General features: G+C 48.1%; 1 protein-coding gene across 13 annotated transcripts in view; it reads right to left on the bottom strand.

Moving 5' to 3' along the window:
• CERS5 (ceramide synthase 5) overlaps positions 1-7,708 on the bottom strand; it is a 39,291-nt gene extending 31,583 nt beyond the window's left edge. For 2 of the 13 annotated variants that reach the window (XM_063610599.1, XM_063610597.1), the window contains exon 1: positions 7,290-7,704. In XM_063610599.1, the coding sequence (XP_063466669.1) occupies positions 7,290-7,486 (197 nt within the window). In that variant the 5' untranslated portion in view covers positions 7,487-7,704. Of the gene's footprint in view, positions 1-1,553; positions 1,946-6,022; positions 6,072-7,289 lie in introns of those variants that run through there. The other 11 variants (XM_063610602.1, XM_063610600.1, XM_063610596.1 and 8 more) reach the window with 8 other exon arrangements.
• Positions 7,709-14,539: the final 6,831 nt, after the last annotated feature.

Here is a 14,539-nt window from a genome sequence, read left to right as displayed (position 1 = left end):
CTCACAGGTTCAAGCGATTCTCCTGCCTCAGCCTCCTGAGTAGCTGGGATTACAGGTGCCTACCACCACACCCAGCTAATTTTTGTATTTTTAGTGATGGGGTTTCACCATGTTGGTCAGGCTGGTCTCGAACTCGTGACCTCAGGTCATCTGCCCACCTCAGCCTCCCAAAGTGCTGGGATTACAGGCATTAGCCACCGTGCCCAGCCCGTAATGTAAAATTTTCTAATATCCACATTTTAAAAAGTGAAAAAGAAACAAGTGAAATTAATATTGATAATGTATTTTGTTTAACTTGATATGTCAAAAGTACTGTCAATATGTAATCAATTAAAAATTGAGACCGAGTGTGGTGGCTCACACACCTGTAATCCCAGCACTTTGGGAGGCCGAGGCGGGTAGATCACCTGAGGTCAGGAGTTCGAGACCATTCTGGCCAACATGGCAAAACCCCATCTCTACTAAAAATACAAAAATTAGCTGGACGTAGTGGTACACACCTGTAGTCCCAGCTACTCAGGAGGCTGAGGCAGGAGAATCGCTTGAACTCAGGAGGCGGAGCTTGCAGTGAGCTGAGATTGCACCACTGCACTCCAGCCTGGGCAACAGAGCGAGACTCTTGTCTCAAACAAGAAAAAGAAAAAAGGAAATAAATGGAAACATGCGCAAGAAAATGAATCACTACTGTTGTTGTCAGTTACATGACAGGCCAGCGAATGAGTCTGTTCAGTCCCCACTGAGAGAATGGCATTGAGAAGGCTCTTTAGACACCCCAGTGAGGTTGCCTTGAAGTAATAAGAGAGAAGAGGGGATTGGAATAATGAATAAGCAGCAGTGAAAGCTCTCAGCTATGTCCTGTATAATTCACAAAATTATTTTCTTCTGGCAACATAAAGCTCCTATTATAATACCGTATTTAAAATAAATGAACCTATATAGATCTGATGGTATCAATATTGTCTCAAACTCCTACTTGATCCCAGGGAAAATGTGCTCAAGGGACTAAATACTCAGTTTCAAACAATTTTATCTTTAAGATTCAGTTTAAGTCAGATCCAACAGGCCTGCTTGGACTTGGACCAAGTAGACTTGGACTTGGACCACACCTTGGACTATTCTTTCCCTAATCAGCACACAATATTCAAAGAAGCAACAAGTGGAAGACTTTCTTATCTCTCTTTTGATAGGTAACAGTGGGTAGCCTGAGTGTGTGTAAGAGGAGAGGGGAGAAAGAGAAGCTATAGAAAAGGGTACAACATGCAAACATAGTATAGTGAAATTTAACAACAGAAACAAAGGAATTATAATTTCGCCTCTCTTAAGCCGAATATCTATTTCAGATTGAAGAACTAGATTCTGGGTTACTCCTCAGGGCATCTGAGTTGACAAGAATAGACCCTTCTCAATCATTCTATAAATACTCACATGCTACACACAGTCCACTGCAATGAACGAGTCAACAGAGGCCCACAAAGGCAAGCGTCTGTGCTTTGGTGGGTAATAATCACCTTTCTGCAGTTCTTTAACAAAATAGCTAAATATGCTTAACTTACGGTCAGATGGCTTTCCAAGTCATCCCCATCAGGTGAGGCTACAGTTCTCTATAGGGAATATGGAAACTTAAAAAATATTTAATAAATGCTCAGTGTGGTTGATGAGAAGGAAGAGAAAGTAAGACCACATTGTACCCTCTATATTTATTCTTTGGGAGATTCCCAAAACACAAATAGAGACTATTTATCTAGGCACGTGCAGTAATGATATGAAACAAACAAACAAAAAAGCAAAGTTGGCCAGATGTGGTGGCTCACGCCTGTAATCCTAGCACTTTGGGAGGCCGAGGCAGGTGGATCACTTGAGGCCAGGAGTTCAAGACCGGCCTGGCCAACATGGCAAAACCCTGTCTCTACTAAAAATATGAAAATTAGCTGGGTGTGGTAGTGTGTGCCTGTACTTCCAGCTACTCGAGAGGCTGAGGCATGAGAACTGCCTGAACCTGGGAAGCAGAGGCTGCAGTGAGCTGAGATCAAGCCACTGCATTCCAGCCTGGGTGACAGAGTGAGACTCTGTCTCAAAAAAAGAAAAAAAAAAAGCAAAGTTCAAGTAAAAAGGAAGGATAATGTTAAATAAATAAGAACAGGATGAATACAGATTTGTTCTTTTTTTTTTTTTTTTGAGACAGAGTCTCACTCTGTTGCCCAAGCTGGAGTGCAGTGGCATGATCTCAGCTCACTGCAACCTCTGCCTCCTAGGTTCAAGCGATTCTCCTGCCTTAGCCTCCCGAGTAGCTGGGACTTCAGGCGCATACCACCACACCCAGCTAATTTCTTGTATTTTTAGTAAAGACGGGGTTTCACAATGTTGGCCAGGCTGGTCTCGAACTCCTGACCTCAGTTAATCCACCTGCCTTGGCCTCCCAAAGTGCTGGGATTACAGGCGTGAGCCACCATGCCTGGCTGATTTGTTCTTTTTTTTTTTTTTTAAATGTATATCAAGTGTGTAACAGGAAATGAATTTGTTCTTCAAATACTAGAATACCAGAACAAGAGGTTAAATCTTAACACTTGAAAGGGGGTTTAAGGAATAGGAAAAGATGAATGGCCCTATCAAACAGTGAAAGAGCACTGGGCTGGGGAAAAAGACCAGTTGTATGTTGCAACCTCTGAAAAGCTGAAGGATGTTTCTAAGCCTTAGTAACTGTCTGTAAAAGGAGGTCGGAGTTCTAGCTTTTAACAGTCTATGATTACTACATAAATCATTTCTACAAACTAAATAGGTGGGATTTTAGAATGAGAAAAGGTATGCAAGGATTCTGGGCTCTAAAAAAAAGAGAAAATATAGGAAAGATGACTAATTGTCCCAATATACCTCTTTATTTCTCTCTCTCTTTTTTTTTGTGATGGAGTCTCGCTCTATTGCCTAAGCTGGAGTGGGGTGGTGTGATCTCAGCTCACTGCAACCTCCACCTCCCGGGTTCAAGAGATTATCCTGCCTCAGCTTCCCAAGTAGCTGGGATTATAGGCACACGCCATCACGCCCAGCTAATTTTTGTATTTTTAGTAGAGATGGGGTTTCACCATGTTAGCCAGGTTGGTCTCGAACTCCTGACCTCAGGTGATCCGCCCGTCTCAGCCTCCCAAAGTGCTGGGATTACATGCATGAGCCACTGCGCCCGGCGTCTCTTTCTTTGAGACAGGGTCTCACTCCTTTGCTCAGGCTGGAGTGCACTGGCGCTATCATAGCTCATTGCAGCTTTGAACTCCTGGGCTCAAGCCATCTTCCTGCATCAGCCTCCTGAGTAGCTGGGACTACAGATGCATGCCACCACATCTGGCTAACATTTTCATTTTTTGTAGAATCAAGGTCTCGCTATGTTGCCCAGGCTGATCTCAAACTCCTAGTCTCAAGCAATTCTCTCACCTTGGCCTCCAAAGTGTTGGGATTACAGGTGTGAGCCACCATGCCAGGCCCCAATATTTACTTATTTTTGAGACGGAGTGTCGCTCTGTTGCCCAGGCTGCAGTCCAGTGGCACAATCTCAGCTCACTGCAACCTCCACCTTCCAGGTTCAAGCCATTCTCCTGCCTCAGCCTCCCAAGTAGCTGGGATTACAGGCACCCGCCACTACGCTGGGCTATTTTTGTATTTTTAGTAGAGATAAGATTTCATGTTGTTGGCCAGGCTGGTCTCAAACTCCTGACCTCAAGTGATCTGCCTGCCTTGGCCTCCCAAAGTGCTGGGATTACAGGTGTGAGCCAGCATGCAAGGCCATGCCCTGATATTTTTGATATGCCTTCTACAAGTGGCTCTAGGCCAGGGGCAGTGGCTCATGCCAGGAATCCCAAAACTTTGGGAAGCTGAGGCAGGAGGATCGCTTGAGGCCAGGAGCTCAGGCCTCTACAAAAATTTATTTTTTTGAGACAGGGTCTCACTCTGTCGCCCAGGCTGAAGTGCAGTGGTTTGATCACGGCTCACTGCAGTCTCAACCTCCCAGGCTCAAGCAGTCCTCCTGCCTCAGCCTCCCAAGTAGCTGAGACTAGAGACTATAGGCATGCACCATCACACCCAGCTAATTTTTAAATTTTTTTGTAGAGACAAGGTTTCACCATGTTGCCAAGGCTGGTCCCAAACTCCTAGGCTCAAGTTATCTGCCCTCACCGGCCTCCCAAAGTGCTGGGATTACAGGCATGAGCCACCATGCCCAGCCTCTACAATTTTTTTTTTTTTTTTTTTAGTTTTCCTCTGTTGCCCAGGCTGGAGTGCAACAGTATGATCTTGGCTCACTTCAACCTCCGCCTCTCCAACTCAAGCAATTCTCATGCCTCAGCCTCCTGAGCAGCTGGGATTACAGGCATGTACCACTATGCCCAGCTAATTTTTGTATTTTTAGTAGACATGGGGTTTCACCATGTTGGCCAGGCTGGTCTCAAACTCCTGGCCTCAAGTGATCTCCCTGCCTCGGCCTCCCAAAGTGCTGGGATTACAGGTGTGAGCCACCATGCCCCGCTCCTCCAATTTTTTTTTTTTTAATTAGCTGGGCATAGTGGTGTGCACCTATGGTCCTGGGTACTTGGGAGGCTGAGGTGGGAGGATTGCTTGAGCCAAAGAGGTCGAGGCTGGAGTGAGCTTCATGCCACTGCAGTCCAGCCTGGGTGAGACTGAGACCCTGTCTCAAAAACAACAAAAGAGTGGAGTGGTCTGTTTTCTTTATGGAAGACCATAACGGTAGAAGAGGAATTGGCAATTCAGCAGTGAATTACATAGCAAGATTCCAGGGTTAAACTTTCCTAAGAGCAAACATGAGACAAACAAGGTGCCTGTCCTTACTGGCCAAGAATTATCATACTAGAATGCTTTCAGCTCAGTATTCCCATCCACCTGTACTCCCCTGACACTGGAGCACCATAGAAACACTCAGATAGAATTCCCACAGGTAAAGGATCCCTTCCAGCAGCTCTGCCAGGGGATATATGTCTTCAGCCATCTGAGGGAACACTTTGGAATCTGAAGAGATACATAAGTTTATATAAAATGGGTGTTTATAAGCAACAAACTATTTCTTCTTACCACTAACATGGGGAAATTTCCATATTGGCACATATTTATATGAAAAGCAGAGATGTTTTTCTATGAAAATCACCTTTTTAAAAAAAAATTGTCCTGACTTGTGTATTTTCCTTTGTAGTCATTACATTGCCTTCCTCCTTTTTTTTTTTTGGCCCTCATATACAGAGACTACGGAAGAGAGTACGTGGATCTAGTTTATTCCAAAGAGAGACAAGCAGTTTGTACCTCCACTCCAGGATGACTAAATACAATTACACTTAAAAAGACAAAACAAGGCCGGGCGCAGCGGTTCACGCTTGTAATCTGCGCACTTTGGGAGGTCGAGGCGGGCGTATTACAAGGTCAGGAGATGGAGACCATCCTGGCTAACACGGTGAATCCCCGTCTCTACTAAAAATACAAAAAATTAGCCGGGCGTGGTGGTGGGCGCCTGTAGTCCCAGCTACTCGGAGAGGCTGAGGCAGGAGAATGGCGTGAACCCGGGAGGCAGAGCTTGCAGTCAGCTGAGATCGCGCCACTGCACTCCAGCCTGGGCGACAGAGTGAGACTCTGTCTCAAAAAAAAAAATTAAAAAAAAAAAGGAAAAAAAACCTTTGCTACACCAAGTTCCTGAGGGCCAAGGAAAGCCATTTAGATCTTTGGGTTTCATTTGCTTCACTTAAGCATCTTTATTTTTGCACTTGAACGTCTGGCAGAGCATTTTGATGATGATACACAAATACTACGAATAAATGGATGAGTGACTAGCTAAATAGAACACAATATTTTGAAAGATTTGAGTCAAAAACAGTAGGCAAATCAAAGAAGCAATCCCAAACAGATGCTTTCTTTCAGAAATTAACAGATTATTTCACCTGCAACATATTCCCATCCTAGAAAGGGCATTCCTGCATTACAATCATTTATGCTTGGATAAAGGCAAAACGAACAGATGTCCAAGAACCACCCTCATTACCTGAGGCCTATGGCAGAAACATGTCTCCTTTCCTGGAGTCTGAGTAGACCTGATCAAAATCACCCACAGGTATAAATTCACATTATAATATCACACACCAAAGCCTCAGTGAATATCTTTATCTTGGACAAACATATGATCCATTCACTTAAAGGTGAAATCACATGGTTGAACGAAGTATATTGCAATTCTGCTAAACTCATTTAGAAGCTGGCTCAAGGCCGGGTGCGGTGGCTCACGCCTGTAATCCCAGCACTTTGGGAGGCAGAGGCGGGCGGATTACTTGAGGTCAGGAGTTACAAACCAGCCTGGCCAACATGGTGAAACGCCGTCTCTACTAAAAATACAAAAAGTAGCCGGGCGTGGTGGCGCGTGCCTGTAATCCCAGCTACTCGGGAGGCTGAGGCAGGAGAATCGCTTCAACAGGGAGGCGGAGGTCGCGGTGAGCTGAGATCGTGCCATTGCACTCCAGCCTGGGCAACAAGAGCGAAACTCTGTCTCAAAAAAAAAAAAAAAAAAAAAAAAGAAGCTGGCTCAATATAGCTGTCCTCTGATAAAGCCCTATGGCTCTCCATCCCTTCGAACACTCCTCCTTCCATTTCAGGCCCCAAGGCCTGTTCTGCAACTAATCTGACATCTTCCCATTACTTTGGAAGCCTCGGGCTCCACCACACCCTATCCCAACCAGATTTCTACCCTCCTACTAACAAACGTGCATGAGTTGACATACCAAACCAACTCTTAGGGCCAAACTAATCCTGTTCCCCCCCCAATTCTCGGAAACTCAAGCGTCCTAACAAATCTTAAGAGTCTGATGAATCCATTCCTTTCCCTTGGAACTTCTGGCCCTTGCGTTGACCCCTCGGCTTCCATGGTCACAAGTAGCTCTGGTTCTCCTGGCCCCTTGCTATCCCTCTCTTCGGGGCCTCTGCCAGAGCTCACACTGAACCTGTTTCCTCGTCTGTAGGAGCCTTGGAGGTTGGGAGGAGGCCTATAGGACCCCCCAAGCCAACTCCGGATCTAACACTGAAGGGGCCCAGCATTCCCGTAGACCCTCACCCTTTCTCTTGCCCACGCCCCAGACTCCTTCTCCACCTGGGCTACCACCTCGCCCACCAGCCTAGCATCACCCGCCGCGGCCCAAGCTCCCCCAGCCCCTGCTTCCGGGCTTTCCTTGCAGCTCTGCTTCCGGCCCTCGGCCCTTCCGACAGCGCGGCGCCCCCGGCCCGCGCCCGGCCCCCCGAGCCGCTAGCTCCCGGGATCTCACCGCTCGAAGAGCAGCCTCACGAAGAAGATGCCCGCCGCCAGCGGGAACACCGAGAGGATGTGCCGGCCGCGGGGGTAACCGTAGCCGTCGGCCGGCCCCTCCAGATCAGCCCAGCTCACGTTCTCGGGTAGCCAGAAGCGCTCGCTCCACAGCCAGCCCCACAGCAAGCTTAGGGGTCCCTGCGCTGCTGTCGCCATCTTACGCCCACCCCGAAGGCACCGCCGCCACAAGCGTCAGCTGCCGCCACAGCCAACGGAACCCGCGGGGAGGCGGCCCCAGGGCGGGGCCCGGCCGGCGGCCACCCCCTTCCGGCCCCTTCTGGTCACTGCCACGGATCCGCCCGCCTCCCTGGCAGGGCCGGGCCTCTTCACCGCCTATCTCTCCTCCCGGCCCACTTCCCTCACCGCAACCCGGGGACCGCCTCCGGGGATCCACGCCCCTTCCCGAGCCTCTGACTCGCCCCGCTCGGCCCTGGGCCCGCCCTCTTTTGCTGCAGGTCTCGGCCACGCTTCTCCTCCTCCCTCACTCTTCCATCCAGCCACGCTACACCCCTTATTTCAGGCCTAGCTCCTTCACGGGGACATTCTCCCTTTCTCAGCCTGTCGGAATCGAATCCGTTCCGGCTCCCACCCAGGCGGTACCTCTGTCTCCACTCCCGGAGGCCAGATCCATCTCTCAGGTCAGGGCTTCTCTTGGATCTCAGCTGGTCCTGCCCACTACTGTCTGCCACTGGAGTTCTCTTCGCTCCCAACCTTTTCTTCCCTTCGTGCCCCGTGACCTCAGCCTACTTTCACTGCTTTATCCCTTCAAAATTAGTCACTTATCCTCGGAAAAAATGGACTTAACAGTTTACAAAAGGCCGGGCGCGGTGGCTCACACCTGTAATCCCAACACTTTCAGAGGCCGAGGCGGGCGGATCACCTGAGGTCGGGAGTCCTCGAGACCAGCCTGGCCAACATGGTGAAACCCCGTCTCTACTAAAAATACAAAAATTAGCTGGGCCTGGTGGCGCTGCGCCTGTAATCCCAGCTACTCGGAAAGCTGAGACAGGAGAATCGCTTGAACCTGTGAGGCGGAGGTTGCAGTAAGCCGAGATCGCGCCATTGCACTCCAGCCTGGGCGACAGACCAAAGACTCCGTCTCAAAATAAAAATAAAAATAAAAAAAGTTTACAAAAATCCTTTTATTCTTCTCTTGGGGAAAAGGAAATGGAAGAAAAACCACGTGAAAAGGGAAGCACTCAAAAAGTATACGTAAAGGCAGGCCGGGTGCGGTGGCTCACGCCTGTAATCCCAGCACTTTGGAAGGCCGAGGCGGAAGAATCACCTGAGGTCAGGAGTTCGAGACCAGGCTGGCTAACATGGTGAAACCCCATCTCTACTAAAAATACAAAAATTAGCCGGGTGTGGTGGTGCATGCCTGTAATCCTAGCTACTCGGGAGGCTGAGGCAGGAGAGTTGCTTGAGGTGGAGATCACAGTGAGCCGAGATCGTGCCATTGCCCTCCAGCCTAGGCAACAGAGGTCTCAGAACAAAAACAGAAAAAGGCCGGGCGCGGTGGCTCACGCCTGTAATTCCAACACTTTGGGAGGCCGAGGCGGGCGGATCACGAGGTGAGGAAATCGAGACCATCCTGGCTAACACGGTGAAACTCCGTCGCTATTAAAATACAAAAAATTAGCCGGGCGTGGTGGCGGGCGCCTGTAGTCTCAGCTACTCGGGAGGCTCAGGCAGGAGAATGGCGTGAATCCGGGAGGCGGAGCTTGCAGTGAGTGGAGATTGAGCCATTACGCTCCAGCCTGGGCAACAAAGTGAGACTCCGTCTCAAAAAAAAAAAAAAAAAGTATATCTAAAGGACCTAAAGGCAAAACAAAATAAATAGCCAATGTTTAATGAGGTTTCCTGTGTGCCAGGCACTGCATGGAACATTTTATACAGGTTATTTCACTCCTTCACCCTATAAAGTTGATCTTATTATCCCCACTGGATAAGTAAACTGAGGTCCAGTGAGGTCAAACAACTTGCCCAAAGTTATGTAGGTAAGAAGTGGTAGCTAGTGTTAAGTCAAGTTTAACCTAAAGCTGCCTCCTTACATATTTAAGTTCGGCCTAAAGGTTTTATGCACATCGTGAAGTATAACAAGTGGAGGTGTACATCGAACGTAGACCACACCAACCAAACTGAGTTTTGGCCAATCGAGTGTAGCCAACTCTTCCAACCACGTTCAAATGAGACAAATGCTGATCTGTAACCAATCTGGTTGTTTCTGTACCTCACTTTCCTTTTGCTGTCCATAAATCTTCCACCACATGGATATGCTGGGTCTCTGTGGATATGCTGGGTCTGTCTGAATCTGCTGTGATCCAGGGGCTGCCCAATTTGAGAATCATACATTGCTCAAACTCCTTTAGGCTGGGCACTGTGGCTTGCGCCTGTAATCCTAGCACTTTGGGAGGCCAAGGCAGGTGGATCACAGGTCAGGAGATCGAGACCATCCTGGCTAACATGGTGAAACTCCGTCTCTACTACAAATACAAAAATTAGCTGGGCGTGGTGGTGCGTGTCTGTAGTCCCAGTTACTTGGGAAGCTGAGGCAAGAGTATCACTTGAACCCAGGAGGTGGAGGTTGCAGTGAGCCGAGATAGCGCCACTGCACTCTAGCCTGGGCAACGGAGTGAGACTTTGTCTTGGAAAGAAAAAACAAAACAAACAAACAAAAAAAACTCCTTTAAATTTGGCTGTTTGGTTTGTTTGCATATTTTTTTGTGAGAAGGAGTCTCACACCCAGGCTGGAGCGCAGTGGTGCCATTTCTGCTCACTGCAACCTCCACCTCTGGGTTCAAGAGATCCTCCCTTCTGAGCCTCCCGTATAGCTGGGACTACAGACACGTGCCACCACACCCAACTAATTTTTGTATTTTTTGATAGAGCCTGGGGTTTCACCATGTTGGCCAGGCTGGTCTCAAACTCCTGACCTCAAGTGATCCGCCTGTCTCAGCATCCCTGTTGGGAATGAAGTTTTTGGTGTTACAAAAAGAAAAAACAAAAAAACAAAAAAAACACAGGAACAAATGATCTCTCAGCAAGGATTGCTTTACTTTCTGCAGAAAGGGTGCTGCTACTCAAAAGCTGTCTAGCCATGAGAGCACACCGAACAAAGGAAACAGAGTTATTTATAATCTGAGGCATCTACCCTACTGCTGTGTCCATTTTCCATTGGCTGGAATAGGACCTCACATTTTACGCTTTACCTGATTGGCTATTAGTTTAAAACTTTTTAAATTGGGTAAGGGGAACAGAACAAAGAAAGAAAAGGAAGTTGCCCATGGATCGTTAAGGAAGCATCACCAAATAAGGAATGGCATGCACTATGGGCTGGGGCTTGTCTAGTTCTGTCCAGGCACGCCGGAGCAAGCTAGGACAGCTGATTTGGAATACACACACACACACACACACACACACACACACACACACATAGTGGATAGCAATCTTATAGTAAGAAATTGTGACTTTTTATAATCTTTGAAGAACTTTCCCATTTCTCACACTCCCAAAGTGCTGGGACTACAGGCGTGAGCCACTCCGCCCAGCCTAAAGTTTTTTTCTTTTTTGAAATGGAGTCTCGGTCTGTAGCCCAGGCTGGAGTGCAGTGGCGGGATCTCGGCTCACTGCAAGCTCCGCCTCCCAGGTTCATACCATTCTCCTGCCTCAGCCTCCCGAGTAGCTGGGACTACAGGCACCCGCCACCACACCCGGCTGATTTTTTTGTATTTTTAGTAGAGACGGGGTTTCACTGTATTAGCCAGGATGGTCTCAATCTCCTGACCTCGTAATCCACCCGCCTCGGCCTCTCAAAGTGCTGGGATTACGGGCGTGAGCCACTGCGCCTGGCCTAATTTTTGTATTTTTATTAGTGACGAGGTTTCACCATGTTGGCCAGGCTGGTCTTAAACTCCTGACCTCAGGTGATCCACCCGCTTGGCCTCCCAAAGTGCTGGGATTACAGGTGTGAGCCACTGAGCCCAGCTGGTTTGCTTCATTTTAGTTCAGTGCCTCTCAAACTTTAGTATCAGCTCAGATATCAGCTTGTCCCATCTCGCACAAGGAGAGTTTAAGTTCCTGGACCCCATCCAGAGAGATTCTGCTTTCATGAGTTTGGGGGTAAGATCTATGAATTTGCATTTCCCGTTTCTAACAAACTCATAGGTGATGCCACTGCTGCTGTTCTGTGAACCACTGCCTGAAGCCACTTCCATCCAAACCCAGGAATAGCTTCATGGTAACTACACTATATTAAGATACAGTTTTAAAGGGCTGGGCACGGTGGCTCGTGCCTGTAATCCCAGCACTTTGGGAGGCTGAGGCAGGCAGATCACCTGAGGTCAGGAGTTCAAGACCAGCCTGGCCAACATGGCAAAAATCCACCTGTACAAAAATACAAAAATTAACTGGGCATGGTGGCAGGTGCCTGTAGTCCCAGCTACTTGGGAGGCTAAGGCAGGAGAATCGCTTGAACCCGGGAGACGGAGGTTGCAGTGACCCAAGATTGTGCCACTGCACTCCAGCCTGGGCAGCAAATGGAGACTCCTTCTCAAAGAAAAAAAAAAAAAAAAAAAAAAAAAAATATATATATATATATATATATATATATATAAAGGAAGTAATAAACCCAGCCCCATGGGATTTTCAATCAGCATCTCAAGGAACAGAGGACATACTAACTTAGCATACAGGAACCACCAGTACACAATGATCTTGGTCTAAGACCCTATTCATGATTTTTTTTTTTTTTTTTTGAGACGGAGTCTTGCTCTCTCCCCCAGGCTGGAGTGCAGTGGCGCGATCTCGGCTCACTGCAAGCTCCGCCTCCCGGGTTCACGCCATTCTCCTGCCTCAGCCTCCCGAGTAGCTGGGACTACAGGCACCCGCCACCGCGCCCAGCTAATTTTTTGTATTTTTTTAGTAGAGACGGGGTTTCACTGTGTTAGCCAGGATGGTCTCGATCTCCTGACCTTGTGATCCGCCTGCCTTGGCCTCCCAAAGTGCTGGGATTACAGGCTTGAGCCACCGCGCCCGGCCCTGATTTTTTTTTTTTTTGAGATGGAGTCTTGCTCTGTCACCCAGACTGGAGTGCAGTGGTGCCATCTCAGCTCACTGCAACCTCCGCCTCCCAGGTTCAAGCAATTCTCCTGCTTCAGCCTCCCAAATAGCTGGGATTACAGGTGCACGCCACTACATCTGGCTAATTTTTGTATTTTTAGTAGAGACGGGGTTTCACTGTGTTGGCCAGGCTGGTCTCCAACTCCTGACCTCAGGTGATCCGCCCACCTCGGCCTCCCAAAGTGCTGGGATTACAGGCATGAGCTACTGTGCCTGGCCCCTATTCATGATTCTATCCCCAGAAAAATGAGCATGTACCAATTCCCAGTCTCTTGGCTGTTGGGAAACATTGCTAATGAAATATGTAACACAAAGCAAATTTACTTTCACCTTGCCCAAGAGCGATCCAGCAAGTCACTGGAACCAAGCTGGCCTTGTAGCAGTCATGAGCAGAGCCTCCTTAACCATCGTAAGTCCCAAGCTGGCCCCTTTTTCTGCTTTACCAACAGAAAAGCTCTCATTACCCTATAGTCACCAGTGATATACCAGGTCCAAACAAGGTAGCCTTCATTTAGAGAGCTAAAAGAACAAATGATTAATGCTTTTTCTGTTTGGCTGCTTTTGTTTTCTAAGAATGTTCAGTGTTATCTGGTCATTCTTTTGGCTAGGACATCCTTTCTTTATATTGACTCTGGAGCTATTCCTTGTTCCTACTCTGTGTACCCATGATATGTCTATATCTTAGCCCTTGAAAGGCATAGAAAAGAGTTTTTTCTTTTTTTTTTTTTTAGATGGAGTCTCACTCTGTTGCCTAGGCTGGAGTGCAGTGGTGCAATCTCGGCTCACTGCAGCCTGCACATCCTGGGTTCAAGTGATTCTCCTGCCTCAGCCTTCTGAGTAGCTGGGAGTATAGGCATGTACCACCATGCCCAGCTAATTTTTGTATTTTTAGTAGAGATGGGGTTTCACCATGCTGGCCAGGCTGGTCTTGAACTCCTGAGCTTGTTATCCACCTACCTCAGCCCCCCAAAGTGCTGGGATTACAGGTGTGAGCCACCGCACCTGGCCAAAAAGAGTTCTTCTGAGGGTAATCTCAGTCCCCAAGTGGTGGCCCACTCAACTGACATCCGCAGGTACTTAGACTTTTTTGTATAAAGTCAGTGCATAATGTGAGTACCATGTGGATGGATTAGAGTAAAACGCAAGTTCAAGCCAGGATTGGGTAGTTTATATCAGTGGGAGCTTTTGGATTAATTGCTCAGTAAACATGGATCTTTTTTTTTTTTTTTTTTTTTTTTTTGAGATGGAGTTTTGCTCGTTGCCCAGGCTGGAGTACAATGGCACGATCTTGGGCTCACCGCAACCTTTGCCTCCCAGGTTCAAGCGATTCTTCTGCCTCAGCCTCCCTAGTAGCTGGGATTACAGGCATGTGTCACCACGCCCGGCTAATTTTGTATTTTTAGTAGAGATGGGTTTTCTCCATGTTGGCCACGCTGGTCTCCAACTCCTGACCTCAGGTGATCCGCCCGCCTCGGCCTCCTGAAGTGCTGGGATTACAGGCGTGAGCCACTGCGCCCGGTCTGAACATGGATCTTTAAATGACTCGGTGGGGGCAAGAGCAGAAAGTAGTATCCTACCAACCACTCAGAAAACCAGGCAAGACTCTAGAAAAACACAGGGATCCTGGAAAATGTAACAGATGACTCAAAAAGCATGCCTTCTCTCCAAGGAAATCCACATTTCAACCCTACCAATTAAAATGAAAGCCTTAACAATTGGGACAGTTGCCTCTACAGGCAAGGATATCAATCAATCAAAAATGCATCTGCCCACTTGGTGTGAACATTGATTTTTTTTTTTTTTTTTTTGAGACGGAGTCTCGCTCTGTCGCCCAGGCTGGAGTGCAGTGGCAAGATCTCGGCTCACTGCAAGCTCCGCCTCCCGGGTTCACGCCATTCTCCTGCCTCAGCCTCCCAAGTAGCTGGGATTACAGGCCACCACGCCTGGCTAATTTTTTGTATTTTTAGTAGAGATGGGGTTTCACCGTGTTAGCCATGATGGTCTTGATCTCCTGACCTCGTGATCCGCCCGCCTTGGCCTCCCAAAGTGCTGGGATTTCAGGCGTGAGCCACTGCACCCGGCCAAACGTTG

Source organism: Symphalangus syndactylus, chromosome 10 (genome assembly GCF_028878055.3).
Source record: "Symphalangus syndactylus isolate Jambi chromosome 10, NHGRI_mSymSyn1-v2.1_pri, whole genome shotgun sequence".
NCBI lineage: Eukaryota > Metazoa > Chordata > Mammalia > Primates > Hylobatidae > Symphalangus > Symphalangus syndactylus.
Note: the sequence above shows the minus strand (reverse complement) of the source record. Positions and strands in the feature narration are given on the sequence as shown.